This window comes from Chiloscyllium plagiosum, chromosome 11, assembly GCF_004010195.1.
Source record: "Chiloscyllium plagiosum isolate BGI_BamShark_2017 chromosome 11, ASM401019v2, whole genome shotgun sequence".
NCBI lineage: Eukaryota > Metazoa > Chordata > Chondrichthyes > Orectolobiformes > Hemiscylliidae > Chiloscyllium > Chiloscyllium plagiosum.
In genome coordinates, this window is record NC_057720.1 from 42,226,936 (window position 1) to 42,244,139 (window position 17,204).

Consider the following 17,204-nt stretch of genomic DNA (forward strand, 5'->3'; position numbering starts at 1 on the left):
GCATTACGTGAATGCAGAATGATGTACTTTTATGATACACCTCAGCCTAACCTGGGAAGCCTCCTAGCAGAACAGTTGTAATATTTTTATTTCTAACATAATTTGGTTTTTCTAAAAAGATTAATCTTCCATGACAAATTAGAGTCATGGAAAGCGATTGAGAAGGATACCATTGAAGTCTACAAACAGTGGTTTAAAACAAAGCTTTACAGAAGTAATAAATCCAATGTGTTATCAAAATTTAGCATTATAACTTTATATATTGCTCTGCTGGAAATTTTTATCCCATTTACTTTTAAAATGTGCATGATGTTCCAATGTTTTCCATTCTCTGAGTGACAGCTTTAAAGTGCTGTGACCCCTTATCACAGACTCTTGAACTATATCAAACATATTCCTGATTAGTTATCGACATTTTTGTTGATTTTAAAAGAAAGTTCTCATCCTTCTTTGTTCCAGGAAGGGCAGTACCAACTTCTTCAATCTATCCTTATAACTGAAGTTCCTCATCACTCGAACCATTCTTGTAAACTGCTTCTGCACTTCCTCCAATGTGCTTACATCCCTCTTATATTGTAGCACCTTGAACTGTACTCCAGCAGAGGTCTAACAATTTCAAAACCACCTATTTGCTGTTGTACTCTACACCCCTGTTAATAAAGCTGAGGATGCTGTCTACTTTAAGACATAAGATATAGAAATAGAACTTTGCAATTCAGCCAATGAGTCTGCTCTACCTTTCAATGAGATCATAGCTAAACTGATCATTCTCAACTCCACCTTTCTATGTTTTCCCAATAAGCCCTGATTCCCTTACTGATTAAAAGCCTGTCTATCTCAGCCTTAAATATACATAATTGCCCTCCCCATCCCACCCCCTCTGTGATAACGAAACTCTGAGTGAAGAGATTTCATATCTACGCTGCCAAGTCATTTAAGAATCTTGTATTTTTCAATAAGGTTGCTGTCATACTTCCAAAGTCCAATAAAAACAGGCCCAATCTACTCAGTCTTTCCTCATAAGACTGTCTCTCCATACTTGGTGTAAGTCCAGTGAACCTTCTTTGGACTGTCTTCAGTGTCGGTATATCTTTCCTTTTTCATCTTTCTTACAGTTGGTGGTCAATAGACCAACATATTTATGTACCCTTCTGGTTTCTTAGTTCTAGCCAAATTGATTCTGTGCTTTGACCTTCGGAGGTATCCTCCTTCTCCAGCACTGCAGTGTTTTCCTTAACATATGATGCTACCTCTCCTCTCCTTTTTCCATTTTCTTCTGAAGACTTTAGTACTCAGGAATATTTAAAATCTCATCTTGTCCATCCTTGAGCCAGGTATCTGCTCTAGCCACAGCATCAAAATCCCGCATAGTACTGTAACTTCCCAATCCTATTTATTATACTCATTGCATCCAAATGCATGCACAGTTTGCCTACTAAACTTAACTTTGTTCACCCCAGTCCAACACCTGCGCCTCCACATCATGCCTACTAAACTTGCTATTGTCTGTGCTAGTGCCAGTTGTATCTTAGACACCCTGAACTTCTCTACTGTTCTCCCTTGATTTCCACACCCCTGCCAATTCCCTTTAAAGTCTCGCCAATAGCAGTAGCAAAATGCCCTGAAAGGAACTTAGTACCAGCTCTGTTCATCTGAAACTTGTCTGGCTTGTACAAGTGCTATCTTCCCCAGAGGCAGTCTGTGCCCCAGGAATCTAAAGCCCTTCCTTTTTCCAGCCATGCATTCATTTGCCTTATCATTCTATTTCTGTACTCACACACGTAGCACTGGAAGTAATCCAGAGATTACTACGTTTTGGGGTCCTGCTTGCTAACTTTCAACCTACCTCCCTTAACTCTGATTGCAGGACCACATCCCACTTAGTACCTAACTCATTGGTACCAATTTGGATCATGAATCCTGGATTTTACCCTGCTCTAGAAGAATATCCTGCAGCTGCTCTGTGACATCCTGAGCCCTGGCACCAGAGAGGCAACATACAACACTGGAGTCAAGTTGATGGCCATACAAATGCTTGTCCCCATTATGAATTCTTTATTACTTTTGCTCCTCCTGTCTTCATCTCATGTGCAGCTGAATCACTTGTAGTGCCATTAAAATGTAGTTTGTGACACCCTGCATTTGGGGGAAACCAGCCAAAGTTACAAACCTGAGCAGCTGCTGGTTCTGATTGGTATAATTTGTGTCAAACTTTACATAATTGCTTGTTTTAGGCAAGTATGGCATTAGACATCTGTGCAGCCAACTAAGATCACACAAATGCCCTTACATCCCTGGAATGACTCAAAGGCAAAGCAGTTGAGAATTATAGTGACAACCACTGAAAAAGCTTGACTGCCAGAGCAGATTCCAATGGCTGCTGTCCCTTATATGGCTAGCAAATAATAGCATGGGGTAAATTATCACACAGGAGAAAGTGAGGTCTGCAGATGCTGGAGATCAGAGCTGGAAATGTGTTGCTGGAAAAGCGCAGCAGGTCAGGCAGCATCCAGGGAACAGGAGAATCGACGTTTCGGGCATAAGCCCTTCTTCAGGATTCCTGAAGAAGGGCTTATGCCCGAAACGTCGATTCTCCTGTTCCCTGGATGCTGCCTGACCTGCGCTTTTCCAGCAACACATTTCCAGCTCTAAATTATCACACAGTGTCCTTGGAGTATTGGGTTTTAGAGTTCAAGTTTTGATCTTGGCTGTTGCAATCTGTAAGCTCCCAGATTGAAATTGGATGGGTATGTTCCCATAAGGACCCATATTCCCATATGGATATATTCCCATAACACCTTCTAGTGCTTATCTAAAGAAAAATGTTTTGAAAAATTCAATACAGTATATGAGAAAATGTAATTTGAATATTCTTTATTACAATGTATCAAATGATGAAAAATACTATATAACAAATGTATGAAAGAATTGTTTTCTCAGTATCCAATTGATGTTTAGTAAATTCAAGTGTGTGAATCATTTAAACAATTTTTGTTTCTCTCCAGCTTCTGTTCCAACTCATCATTGATCACCTGGCTGAGTTTACGACTACTCCAGACGTGTTTGGGATGATCGGGGAACAATTAAAAAAGTGCTACTTCAATGTTCTAATCAAACCAGAAAAACTGGGAAAGTAAGTCAAGAATTCATGGAGGTTTAATGGACACTTCAATTGTTCTTTTAAGTCAGTTTGTGAAGTTAGTTTCAGGATGCTTCTGATTTTTTTTGGACTTCAATCCAATCCAATTTATTTTGCTTGAGAACTTGGTCACTTTTCACTATTTCATTCATATCCCCTGCAAGATCACCTGTAGATTCAAATGCATATGTTATGAGAAGCAGATCTAAACCTACGTCCATGTTGGGGGACCTCTTTCACATCATTGAACTCTGCTGATCTGTTCTTCTGAACAAAGTCATAATATGGATGTTGGTGGTCACATCCAGAAACTGCAGATATAAGATACTGTGCTCTAGTGTTTGCTAAAGAAGCCATTTACCTCTGTGTCATCTGGAACTTGCCAAATCCACTAGGACAATGATTTTCATTGAAACTATAGATTTTCCTTGTCCTTTTTAGCAAAATATAGACGCATAAAATCCTGATGTGTGTCAGTGCTTCCAGACTTACCTCATCCACTGGTTTTTGATGGAGTTGTGTAGTAACTATAAAAAGTGAGTACAATCAATTAAAAGTACGACACTGGGATTATTCATTTTAGAGCTACAACACTGCAGTGGAATTGTTGAGCAGCTTTAAGAGATGCCCTGGTGTTTATTTTTAATTAATGACATTCCCTCCTCTGTATGGTGAGAAGTACAGATGTTCACTGATGGTTGCAGTTTCATTACCATTTGTAACTCTCAGTAGATTGAATAGACTATGTTCAAGATAATATTGATAAGTTGTCAATTGTCAGGCAATGACCATCATCAAGAGAAAATATAACTTTAATCCTGAGTTATCAGTTAAATGTAGTTCCAACAATATTCTACTGGTATTAGAGAAAAGTTGGCAGCCATGTATGTGATTATTTTCTGTGGGGAGAGTTTGCAAAATTTGAGCAGTGTGTGATAGATAAAATAAAGGCAGAGTTTAAGACTTGTATTCCAAACCTTTTAAATATATCGGATTAAGTATCAAATAAAATAATTCAAGAGTGACTTTGGATTAACAATCTTTCTTAGATAAATTTGATCAAAATGAACAGGTCCTTTTCGAAAGAGGATCTTCCATTGAAGGTAGAACCACACCGGTCTAAAAGTTTTTGATTTGGTCAATTTAGTTGTGCACTTAGATTAGACCCAATGCCAACTGTAACCTACTGGAACTATTGTGGTTGAGAAAGTTGTAGGGGCAAATAAAACATTAAATAAATTAAACTCCATGAAGTATGCACTCAAATTTTCCAACCTTGGGTGATACAGAAGATAGCCATTTTTAGTGATGCTTTACATACCAGTCTTCCAGTTGGAAAATCTATGTCAGAGTTTATCATATTCCTGATCAGGATAATAAAAAGAGTAGTTAAAACACTTAACTGCTGAAACACTGCCACTAGTGGAAGCAGTAGATATGGAGTACTATTTGTTTAACATCCTGAAGGCAATCTTAAAAGTATTATGTCAATAATTTCCTGTAGAAACGGGAAAGGAGAGGTCATCCTGTAGGAGTTTTCTACAGGCCTCCGAATTGTTCCAGGGATGTAGAGGATAAGATAGCAAAGATGATTCTCATTAGGAGCGAGAATAACAGGATAGTTGTTATGGGGGACTTTAACTTCCCCAATATTGACTGGGAATGCTATAGTTCAAGTAGTTTCAATGGGTCAGTTTTTGTTCAATGTGTGCAGGAGGGTTTTCTGACACAGTATGTATACAGGGCCAGCAAGGGGTGATGCCACATTGGATTTGGTACTGGGGAATGAACCCGCCCAGGTGTTAGATTTAGAGGTAGGTGAGCACTTTGGTGATAGTGACTATAGTTCAGTTATGTTTACAATAGCAATGGGTATATACCTCAGGGAAAGAGGCATAACTAGAGAAAAAGGCAATTATTCTCGATATTCTCGATTAGGCAAGATTTAGGATGCATTGGATGGGGAAGGAAACTGCAGCGGATAGACACACTTGAAATGTGGAGCTTATTCAAGGAACAGCTACTGCAGGTCCTTGATAAGTATATACCTATCAGGCAGGGGGGTAGTTGTTGAGAGAGGGAGCCAAAATTTACTAAAGAAGTTGAAGCTCTTGTCAAGAGGGCTTATGTGAGGATGAGGCATGAAGGTTTAGTTAGGGGGCTTGAGAGTTATGTTAGCCAGAAAAGGTCTAAAGAGAAGGCTCAGAAGAGCCAGGAGGAGATATGAGAGGTTGTTGGCGGATAGGATCAAGGAAAACCCTAAGGCCTTCTAAAGGTATATCGAGAATAAAATAATGACTGGCCCTAATTTTACTCTAATCAAAGATAGTAGTAGAAAGCTGTGTGTAGATTCTGAGGACGTTGGGGAAGCACTTAATGAATACTTTTCATCAGTATTTATACTGGAAAGAGCAATGTTAGTGAGAATACGGAGAAAGAGGCTACAAGATTAGGTGGGATTGAGGTTAACAAAGAGGAAGTTTTAGCAATTTTGGAAAATCTGAAAATGGATAAGACTCCTGAGCTGGATGGGATGTATCCTCTAATTCTCTGGGAAACCAGAGAGTTCATTGTCGACAAGATTAGTGCCAGAAGACTGGAGGATAGCAGACGTCCTTCTGTTGTTTAAGAAGGGGAGTCGGGATAACCCTGGTAATTATAGGCCAATTGTTGATAAGGTATTGGAAAAGGTTGTAAGAGAAGATTTATAATCTTCTGGAAAGGAATAATTTGATTAGGGATCGTCAACACTGTTTTGTGAAGAGTAGTTTGTGCCTCACTAACCTTTATTGAGTTCTTTGAGAAGATGACAAAATAGGTGGATGAAGGTAAAGTGGTTGATGTGGTATATGTGGACTTCAATAATGCATTTGATAAGGTTCACCACAGTAGGCTATTGCACAAAATACGGAGTTTTGGGATTGAAGGTGATTTAGAACATAGAACATTACAGCGCAGTACAGGTCTAATCATTTAGCACTGATTTAGCAGTTTGGATCAGAAATTGGCTAGCTGAAAGAAGACAGAGGGTGGCGGTTGATGGGAAATGTTCATCCTGGAGCTCAGTTACCATTGGTGTGCTGCAAGGATCGGTTTTGGGGCCACTGCTGTTTGCTATTTTTATAAATGATCTGGAGGTGGACGTAGAAGGATGGGTTAGTAGATTTGCGAATGTCACTAAGGTAGGCAGAGTTGTGGATAGTGCTGAAGAATGTTGTGGGTTACAGAGGGACATAGATAAGATGCAGAGCTGGGCTGAGAAGTGGCAAATGGAGTTTAATGTGGAAAAGTGTGAGGTAGTTCACTTTGGAAGAAGTAACAGGAATACGGAGTACTGGGCTAATAGTAAAATTCTTGGCAGTTCAGATAATCAGAGAGATCTCGGTGTCCAGGTGCATAAATCCCTGTATGTTGCCACCTAGGTTGGTACGGTTGTTAAAAAGGCATATAGTGTGTTGGCGTTTATTGGTAGGAGGATTGAGTTTCGGAGCCACGAAGTCATGCTTCAGCTGTACAAAATACTGGTAAGGCCGCACCTGGAGTATTGCGTGCAGTTCTGGTCACCGCATTATAGGAAGGATGTAGAAGCTTGGGAAAGGGTACAGAGGAGATTTACTAGGATGTTGCCTGGTATGGATGGAAGGTCTTACAAAGGAAAGGCTGAGGGAACTGAGGCTGTTGTTGTTGGAGAGAAGAAGATTGCGAGGTGACTTAATGGGAGACGTGTAAGATAATCAGAGGGCTAGATAGGGTAGACATTGAGAGCCTTTTTCCTTTGATGATGAAGTCTAACACAAGGAGACGTAGCTTTAAATGATGGGTGATAGATTTAGGACAGATATAAAGGGTAGTTTCTTTACTCTGAGAGTAGCAAGGGTGTGGAATGGCCTGCCTGCAACATTAGTAGACTTGCTGATGTTAAGGGCATTTAAATAGGCATTGGACATACATATGGATAACAGTATAGGTTGGATGGGCATCAGATTGATTTCACAGGTCAGTGCAACATCAAAGGCCGACTGTGCAGTAACATTCTGTCTTCCATGTTCTAATTATTCTCTTTGAGACAATGGTCATTCAGCAAAAATTATCATTGAGAATTGACCTTGTCAGTATAAAGGAATAAAAGGGGTTTTCTAAAAGATAATGGTTGGTGCAAGTCACCAATTACCAGACAGACAAAAAAAAATGCCTGCCTGAAGTAGTTACTAAATGTCCTGAAGAGGACGACTTGTGTTAATGATGAGAACGTGGTATTTTATGGTATAGGAATATGGATAGTAAATGTTTTCTTTAATTGCTTTGTAATTATTTTATACATAAATGAAGAATTTTGTTTTAGATAACGGAAAATGGGATATGTTGATGGTTGCATTATAATGTGTGACTTCAGAAAGAAAAACGTTTACTTTGATAGGTTTTAGGACTATTTATATCAAACGTTTGTATTTAAAGATAGGAATATGATTAATATCTATCCAATCTTACGATTTAGTTTATTACTTCAAAGTTTGGGAGAAGATTTGTAGCTCGGGTGCTCGTTGTTGTGGTTCTGTTTGCCGAGCTAGGAATTTGTGTTGCAGACATTTCCTCCCCAGTCTAGGTGACATCCTCAGTGCTTGGGAGCCTCCTGTGAAGCGCTTCTGTGATGTTTCCTCCGGCATTTATAGTGATTTTACCTGCCACTTCTGGTTGTCAGTTCCAGCTGTCCGCTGCAGTGGCCGGTATATTGGGTCCAGGTCGATGTGCTTATTGATTGAATCTGTGGATGAGTGCCATGCCTCTAGGAATTCCCTGGCTGTTCTTTATTGCTGGAACAGCACAGCAGGTCAGGCAGCATCCAGGGAACAGGAGATTCGGGCACAGGCCCTTCTTCAGGAACGAAACGTTCCCGAAACGTCGAATCTCCTGTTCCCTGGATGCTGCCTGACCTGCTGTGCTGTTCCAGCAATAAAGTTTCAACTTTGATCTCCAGCATCTGCAGACCTCACTTTCTCCTGGCTGTTCTTTGTTTGGCTTGTCCTATAATAGTAGTGTTGTTCCAGTCGAACTCATGTTGCTTGTCATCTGAGTGTGTGGCTACTAAGGATAGCTGGTCATGTCGTTTCGTGGCTAGTTGGTGTTCATGGATGCGAACCGTTAGCTGTCTTCCTGTTTGTCCTATGTAGTGTTTTGTGCACAAACAGGAAGACAGCTAACAGTCTGCACCAGGAGACTGGGTTCAACATAAGAACTAGGAACAGGAGTAGGCCATCTGGCCCTTCGAGCCTGCTCTGCCATTCAGTAAGATCATGGCTGATCTTTTTGTGGATTCAGATCCACCTAACCCTGCTCTCACCATATTCCTTAATTCCTTTTTTGTTTTAATCTACCTTAGCTTTAAAAACGTTTACAAAGTTTCATCAACTACTTCCCTGGGCAAGGAATTCCATAGATTAACAACCTTTTGAGTGAAGACATTCCTTCTCAATTCAATCCTAAATCTGCTCTCTTTCGTCCTAGCTTCACCTACTAGTGGAAACATCCTCTCAACTTCTATCTTATTCATTCACTTCATACTTTTATATGTTTCTATAAGATTTCCCCCCCTCATTCTTCTGAATTCCACTTAAGAAAATCCCAGTCTCCACAGTCTGTCCTCATAAGCCAACCCCCACAACTCTGGAATCAATCTAGTGAACCTCCTCTGTCAGTACATCCATCCTTTCTCAAGTAAGGAGACCAAAACTGCATACAGTACTCTAGGTGTGGCCTCACCAGCACCTTGCAACATTACCCCTCTGCTTTTAAACTAAATCTCTTTAGCAGTGAGGGACAAAATTCTATTTACCTTCCTAATCCCTTGTTGTACCTGCAGACCAATCATCTGTGATTCAAGTACAAGGACACCCAGGTCCCTCTGCACAGCAGCATGCTGCAATTTCTTACCATTTAACTAATAATCTTTTTTACTGTTGCTCCGACCAAAATGTATGACTCCACATTTATTAACATTGAATTCCATCTGCCAGACCTTTGCCCACTCACTCAATGTGTCCTTGTTCCTCTGCAAAGTTTCACAGTCCTCTGCACACTTTGTTCTGCCACTCATCTTAATGTCATCTGCAAACTTTGACACCCTATACATGGTCCCCAACTCTAAATCATCCATATAAATTGTAAATAATTGCGGTCCCAACACCGATCCCTGATGCACACCACTAATCACTGATTGCCAGGCAGAATAGCACTCATTTGTCCCCACTCTTTGTTTCCTGTTAGTCAATCAATCTTCTATCCATGTTAACACTTTATCCCTAACGCCATGCATCCTTATCTTATCTTATGCAGCAGCTTCTGTGCGGCACCTTGTTGAAGGCCTTTTGGAAATCTTGGTACACCACATCTACTGGGTCCCTGTTGTCAACCTTCTTGAAATGTCTTCATAGAATTCCAAAAGATTTGTTAAGTATGACCTGCCCTTCATGAACCAATGCTGCATCTGCCCAATGAGACAGTTCCTATTTTGATGCCATGCTAGTTCTTCCTTGATAATAGATTCAAGCACCTTCCACTAGAGGTTAAACTACCTGGTCTACAATTCCCCATCTCTTGTCTACCTCCCTTTTTAAATAGTGGCGTCACATTAGCTGTTTTCCAAACTGCTGGGACTGCCCCAGAGTCCAGCGAATTTTAGAAAATTACCGCCAGTGCACCTGCTATTTCTCCCACCATCTCTTTCGTACCCTGGGATGCATTTCATCAGGACCAGGAGACCTATCTATCCTTAGCTCCATTAGCTTGCCCAACACTAGCTGTTCTGTAATAATGATTATTTATACTGGCATGTTATTAGTTTCGGGAGAAAGTGAAGACTGCAGATGCTAGAGATCAAAGTCAAAGAGTGTGGTGCTGGAAAAGCACAGCCGGTCAGGCAGAATCAGAGAAGCAGGAGCAGGCGTTAGGGATAAAGTATTAGCATGGATAGAAGATTGGTTGACTAACAGGAGCAGAGGAGCATAAGCCCAAATTCCTGAAAAAGGGCTTATGCCTGAACTGTCAACTCTCCTACTCCTTGGATGCTGCCTGACCAGCTGTGCTGTCTAGCACCACACTGTTCCTCAATGTTATTAGTATCCTCCACTGTGAAGACTGATACAAATTACCTGTTCAATGCCTCATCTATTTCATCATACCCCATAACTAAAAGCTCCTTCTCATTTACCAACATTTACTTTAGCCACTTTTTTTTTTTCTTTTTATGTATTTATAGAAACTTTTGCTATCTATCGTTATATTATGTGCTAGTTTTTTCTCATGTTCTATCTTACTTTTTTATAAGCTCTTTGTGGCTTTCTGTTGACCTTTAAAGTTTTCCCCATCTTCTAGTTTCATGCTATTTTTGACCACTTTATATGGCTTTTATTTCAATTTGATAGCCTCTCTTATTTCCTTAGACACTTATAGCAAATTACCCCGTTTCTTACAGTCCTTCCTTTTCAAGTTCCACCTGCTCTAGATGTGTTATTACAACATCTCTGAACAGGTTGATTAGAAAAATATCTAGCATCTCTTAAGTTAGGGGCTCTTGAAGCGCAGTGGTAGAGTCCCTACCTTTGCACAAAGAAGCCTAAGTTCAAGTCCCTCTTGCTCCAGAGGTGTGTAATAACATCTCTGAACAAATTGCTTCGGAAATATCTAACATTTCTGAGCAGGTTAATAAGGAAAATATCAATAAATATCATAACGATTCTTGTCACACAGTGGTGGTGTCCCTACCTCTGGGTACTGAGCCAGAAAAACTAGGATTCAAGTCTCCTTTGTTCTGGATGTGTGTTGGAACATGTCTGAATAGATTGACTGATTGAAAATGTCCAATTTAAATGGTTTCACAGAGCAGTCTATGGCTTTGCATTCAGGTTTCAGTCCCTTTGGAGTCATAGGTTTGGATACTACTGCTGTGAATTGTCCACATAATTTGCATTCGGAGGCTTTGTTATCTCCATCCAGTGAGCAAGTTCTGGAGAGTCCTTGTGCTAGTGTCCTTACCTTTTGAGCCAGAAGGCTTGAATTCAATTCCACCTGATTGGAAGGTATGTCAGAACTGGTTAGTTGTAAGTACATTTTGTGGGCTGTTGTGCTGCTGTGTTTGTGTCCCTCTTTCTGGGCCAGGAGGCCTGGCTGTAAGTCCACATCTGCTCCAGAGGTGTGAAATGAAGTCTCTGAACAGGTTGATTCGAAAACCTATATATGTGGAGGGTAGAGCATCTTGTGGTGCAGTGGTAGAGTCCTTACCTCTGAACCAGGAGGCCCAGTTTCAATACATCTGTTCCAGAAATGTCATGACAGCTATGGACAGAGTGTTGAGAAAATATGGTGGTGGAGGGCTTTTGTGGAGCAGTGGTAGTGTTCCTGCCTCTGGGATTAAAAAAACCTGGCTTCAAGACTATCCTGTCCCAAACGTGAACCTGAACAGGATGATTTAAAAATTAGGGATACCTTCAACACTGGGTGGAAGGAGCTGCTAGAATAAGCGGACGAAAAATATTTGTCTACAGTGAAGTTGTCTTAATTTTCTGTCTCATCAACTGTCTTGGATCCAAACTGATAAATATAATTTCTGTTGTGTTGCCTTTTTGCAGAGATGTACGCCTATCAATTCTAGAACATGGACGGTGGTCTTTGATACAGAAACATCAAACTTTGATGAAAGGTGGAATTACAATTGAGGCACTGATGTCATTTGTGAAGAACTTCAAATCTCATCTTTTTGTGGAAGGATTAGTGCAAGGAAATTTCACAAGCAAAGTAAATGTTTTATATTGTGACGTTGTTCACCAGCCAGGAAGCTTTTATTATAGGGTATTAATTTTGCAGATGAAGACTTATTTCCATTCTCTACATTCATATAAGATGGTACAGAACAGGTCACTCACCTGAGCAGGAGTATTATTCTGCATTTTTACTGTGTTCCCAATTTATAGATATAGTTCTTCCTCCACCTCCCTTCCACTATTTGGTTGATGCACACTATTTTTATTGGTGTGTTTGATGGATCAATATCTATTAATGTTATCATTATAGATTTTATTTTGCCTTGCTGAGATCTGTCATTTTTTACAGCAACCTTGTTATCTTGAATACGTAGTTATCCCACCTTCCCTTTCCTCCCCATATCTTTTGTAATTTTTTTTGATGTGATTTGTAATTCCTCATCTTACTTTCTGTAGTCATGTCTCAGTAATTCCTACTGTCTGATTCCTCGAATGCATGATTTCCTCCAGCTTCCCTTTTTTATTATATGTAGTGTCCATTGCCATACACATCTCTCGTGTCATTTTTAATAGGATTGCCTCTCTATTTCAGTGTCTATATTAATTCCCTTGCCATCGATATCTTCTCTTGCTTTATTCTTTCCTAAGTTCTCCTCCGTTGTTTACATTAAGCTGCTTTTATTTTTTTGTAGATCCCAGTCCCAATTTTATTAGTTTAAAGCCTTCACCATTTCATCATTTTCCTCTCTCATCAGTACAGGCTTTCTTGACTTAGAACTAGTGCTAACGTCCCATATTGATGAACCCTTCTTTTCCATGCTAGCTCTTCAGCAACATGTTAATTGTCTGCTTTTGTGCCACTTCACATGTGGTTCAGATTACAATTAAAGATTGATAACAGTTGGAGATGATTACTCTCAAGGCTCTGTTTTTCAATTAAAGCCTAACTCCTGATATTCTTTCAGCAGTGCCTTCTCCTTGTTCCTACTATGTTGTTCCAATCTACATTGTTTATTGTAGTCTGGGCCTTGACAGCTGAACTTATCTCCTTTCCAATCGTCATCAAATATTTCTTATGTTGCCATTGATTTGGCAATGCAACCTTCAGGGTTCTCATTCTTGGCTCCCAAGAATGCTATCCATTGTGCTACTTACAGAGTCTACTGATACAATCATTTTTTAAGGCTTACTGAGCTACATTTTTCACCATTCTTTTGCATAATGTCTGTATTTCGGTTATGCACAACATGAGATTGTTGTAGCTCCTTCCCTTATCTTACCAGTTTAAAGGCTTTGCCACTTCCCTAATCACCTTTTTCCCCTATCTCATCAATATCTCATGAATTTCTAACTGTAGAGAGGTAGCTAATCTCAGCTAGGGTGACCACAAAGTACTAAAGTCTGGCTTGTATTCCCTTGGTAGAAGTGGGTATGAACAGTCATGAGGTCCTGCCCTTGAATGCTCCTGGAAAATGTTCATACATGATTATGGGTGAGGACAAGATTGAACTTGGTTGTTACATATTCTGTTAACATTTGCCTGTAGGCGCATAGGTGAAGATTACCACTTGGATGTGAAACTGCAAGATATCATCCACGTAGTGCTAGTCCAGGAGGATCATAGAATTCCTACAATGTGTTGGTTAAAACAAAGTTTGCTGTACTGACTTTACATAACTAGGAGAAAGTGAGAAACTGCAGATACTGGAGATTAGAGCCGAGTGTGTGGTGCTGGAAAAGCACAGCCGGTCAAACAGCATCCAACGAGCAGGAGAATCGACGTTTCAGGCATAAGCCCTTGATGAAAGGCTTTGACGATATATAACTGTGTTTCTCACCTTCTGCTGCTGCTTTGTTGTCAAGACTGCTTAGTTGACTTAAGGGTTTGAATGAGGAGCAATTTCATTCAGCAAAAAAATTGGATTAGCTTAGACCTCACCACTAAATCTATACCATTATTATAAGTTTCTGAATTAAAATGCTCACTAATACTGCACCTTTTGTGAACTTGGCTGCCTTTTTTCATCTTTGTAATGTCACTCATGTCCACCCCCCATTTCAAATCTGCTGCTGAAACCCTTACTCACCTCTCTGAGTGACATTACAATGGCTTTCATTCGTGCATTGCTTTTCTATCTTGGCCATAAAGTTCTTCTCATTAAGGAGAAGACTAGGACGACTCACTAGGACTGTGCTGTAGTCCTAGATTTTATGCAGGTGTGAATGATCACCCAAACTGATGTCTCATTTGTAACGTTTTCCAGTGTTTAAATCCTCCGATGACTTGGCATCTTCTATCTTTAACTTCTTCAACGCTATAAACTTCCATCTCCTTGAGAGTTCACCATTCTCTCACTTTAACTGCTTGTATATTTCTCCTATCCCTTCTGACTTGTTTTGGCGGCCATATCATTGCTACCGGAGTCCCATGCCGTAGAATTTCCTTATTCTTCTCCGATGTTGTTCCACCACACTCTTTTTAAAGTTCTTCTTAAAATCCATTTCTTTAACCAAACTTTTAATTGTTTTTTAATATTCTTTTGTTTGGCATTGATTTTCTTCATTATACCCTGTGATGTTCTTTCTATGTTAAATATACTATATGAATACATGTTTATAATGGTGGTGTGTATCTTTATCATTTTAACTACTACATGTTGGCATGTGATCTAACCCCAGATTATTGCCAGTGCCATTAGGACTTGGCTGATTGAAGGCAAATGAGGCCATAATGCAGTTATTTTCCAATATTATTGTATAGGAAATTGCAAGTATTGATGTACATATATTTTTTATATATCACGGAGATGAAAATCATCACTCACATTTAACCCCAATTATTTAATATATAAACACTAATATTTAATATATAAACACTAATACTCTATACACATTGAACTTGCTTTATTCACTTTAATCAAATGACGTTTTTAACTTTTAGATAAATAACATGAATTTTTTATATGAAGCTAACAGTTTGGTTTTTTTTCCTCTCCCAAGGAGTCTATTGAATTTCTAAACTATATTGTACAGTAAGTATTTTATTTTTGTGGTATTTTAAACATTTAGTATCTAAAGCCTAGATTCATACTGATTCTTTGGTGCATTATTCCAATGAATAGCACAATATTCTGTTTAAAAAAAAAAATCTATATCCATTATCTATCCTTGTACCAGGAGGAGGTATGCTTTTGTCTACCTTCTAATCTTGTACACTTCTATTAGACATCCCCTTGACCTTCTTTTGTTTCAAGGAGAACAACCCTAGCTTCTCTAGCCTGGCCCTGTAGCTCAGTTTCCTCATCCTTGAAACCATTTAGATCAATCTCTTTTGCACTTCTTCTGTTACTTTCGTAGTCTTCCTAAAGTGTGGTGATCTGCACTAGATACAGTATTCTACTTGGGCAGTAACCGAATTTCAGACAGACTTAAGATAACTTGCCAAGTTTTCTATGGTGCAAATCTTTATTTATGAAGCCCAAGGTCCATATGCCTTGCTCAGAACACTTTCATTTTGTGTTGCCATCTTTAATGTAGGAATACCACATGGAATATGGGAATGGTGGGGAAAATGGTGTAGATGTAGATGATCAGCTATGATTTGTTTGAATGGCACAGCAGGCTCGACAGGCTGAATGGCTTCCTGCTCCTATTTCCTATTTTTAACAATCAAAGCATATGAATTCCTAGGTTCTTCTTCCCTGCATGCTGTTTAGAACTGGTTCAGTACATATCGCGTCTGCAAAATGCACCAGTTCATAGTTCTGCATTAAATTTCATCAGCCATTTGTCTGCCCATTTATCCTATTTATGTCATGTTGCAATGTATTGGCACCATGCTATTTGTGTGAAATCTCCAAGTTTGATATTATTGTAAATTTTTAAAGTTTTACTGTATATTTCAATACCCTAGACATTAGTAAATATGGTGTATATCACTGTTTAACATCCTCCAGTTTGAAAATCTATTTACTATGACTTGCTGTTATCTGTCGTTAAGCTGATATTTTGTTCAAGCTGACAGTGATCTTCCTATTGCATGAATACGTTTTGTTAACTACACGTTTGTGTGTCACTTTATTAAATACTTTCTTTAAAGTTTTGCTTTCTTATAGTCTGTGTTGCTGGCAGTCACTTTGTCAATGTTTTCTGGTAATCAATGAAAATCATGTCAGATTGCTTAAGAGTGATCAGTCTTTTACTAATCTGTGCTGACTCTCCTTAATTAACTCAAATGTCTCTAAATATCTTTTTTCTTTTTTAAGTACTGTTTCTAAAACTTTGTCGCCACTTTTTAAAAACTGCCTTGCCTTACTAGGAATGATTTATTTATGTTGTTTACTAATTGTTATCTCATACTGGATTTTTAAATTTAGATATTTATTATGTGCTTCTGTTCATGAATAAGAATATATTAATTATGTAACAGGAAGCTGCAATGTAAGCCACTGGTGAAGTCAGTACCTGTCCAGTTCAAAGTAGTGGAACTACCGAATAAAGCACATGTGTGTAAAGTGAGTTCTCTCAACAAACATGACGCAAATTCGGAGGTCACTGTTTATTACCAGGTGCGTCACTAAAAGTAATTCATTGGAAGCTAGTTTTGAGAAGATTTGTAGCTCAAGTTGAGGTTCTGGATGTAGATTTGCTCAATGAGCTGGAAGGTTCATTTTCAGACATTTCATCACTATACGAGGTAACATCTTTAGTGAGCCTGTGGACGAAGCTTCGTCCGGAGACTCACTGAAGATGTTGCCTAGTATGGTGACGAAATGTCTGAAAATGAACCTTCCAGCTCAGCGAGCAAACCTACATCCAGTAATTTTTTTTTTGCTCTATTTTAGTTAGTTCACCTCTCTGATTAGCCCTGCATGTGGTTAATGTGCCTGACATGTACCTGTTATAAACAAAATTGATGCTAAGTCCCTTGTTTTTCTTCTGAGAGCATAACTAACATTACTCAGCAACTTTTAATATAATCTGCCTGAGATAGCAAACACGTTGCCATTGAGAAGTGTTAACTGCATCTGATTTCAGTATTTTATTGGACCATCTTTTATGCTGTAATATTCACATGTATGCTCCCAAGCAATGTTTCAATCATAATTGTGGCAAAGTCAAGAACGTTTTAAGTATCAAAAATCTTTGTATGTACCGAAAGAGTGGCACTAATACCCAAATCGCACACACTTTTGTTCAAAACATCAGAGCAATACATTGTTGATGTTGATATTCTGTCAATATGTCCCTGTATTTCTTTGTTCCTACAGTAAATTTTTAGAGGATTTTTTTATGAGACCTTCATTTTAACG

The 17,204-nt window shown here is 39.1% G+C and overlaps 1 protein-coding gene across 3 annotated transcripts in view; it reads left to right on the forward strand.

Annotated features, from left to right (window-relative positions):
* The window catches only part of LOC122554338 (nardilysin-like), a 111,906-nt gene that overhangs the window by 73,668 nt on the left and 21,034 nt on the right, over nt 1–17,204 (forward strand). For all 3 annotated transcript variants that reach the window (XM_043699203.1, XM_043699204.1, XM_043699205.1), the window contains exons 21-24: nt 3,006–3,133; nt 11,761–11,926; nt 14,893–14,924; nt 16,322–16,460. In XM_043699203.1, coding sequence (XP_043555138.1) covers nt 3,006–3,133; nt 11,761–11,926; nt 14,893–14,924; nt 16,322–16,460 — 465 coding nt within the window. The remainder of the gene's footprint in view (nt 1–3,005; nt 3,134–11,760; nt 11,927–14,892; nt 14,925–16,321; nt 16,461–17,204) is intronic.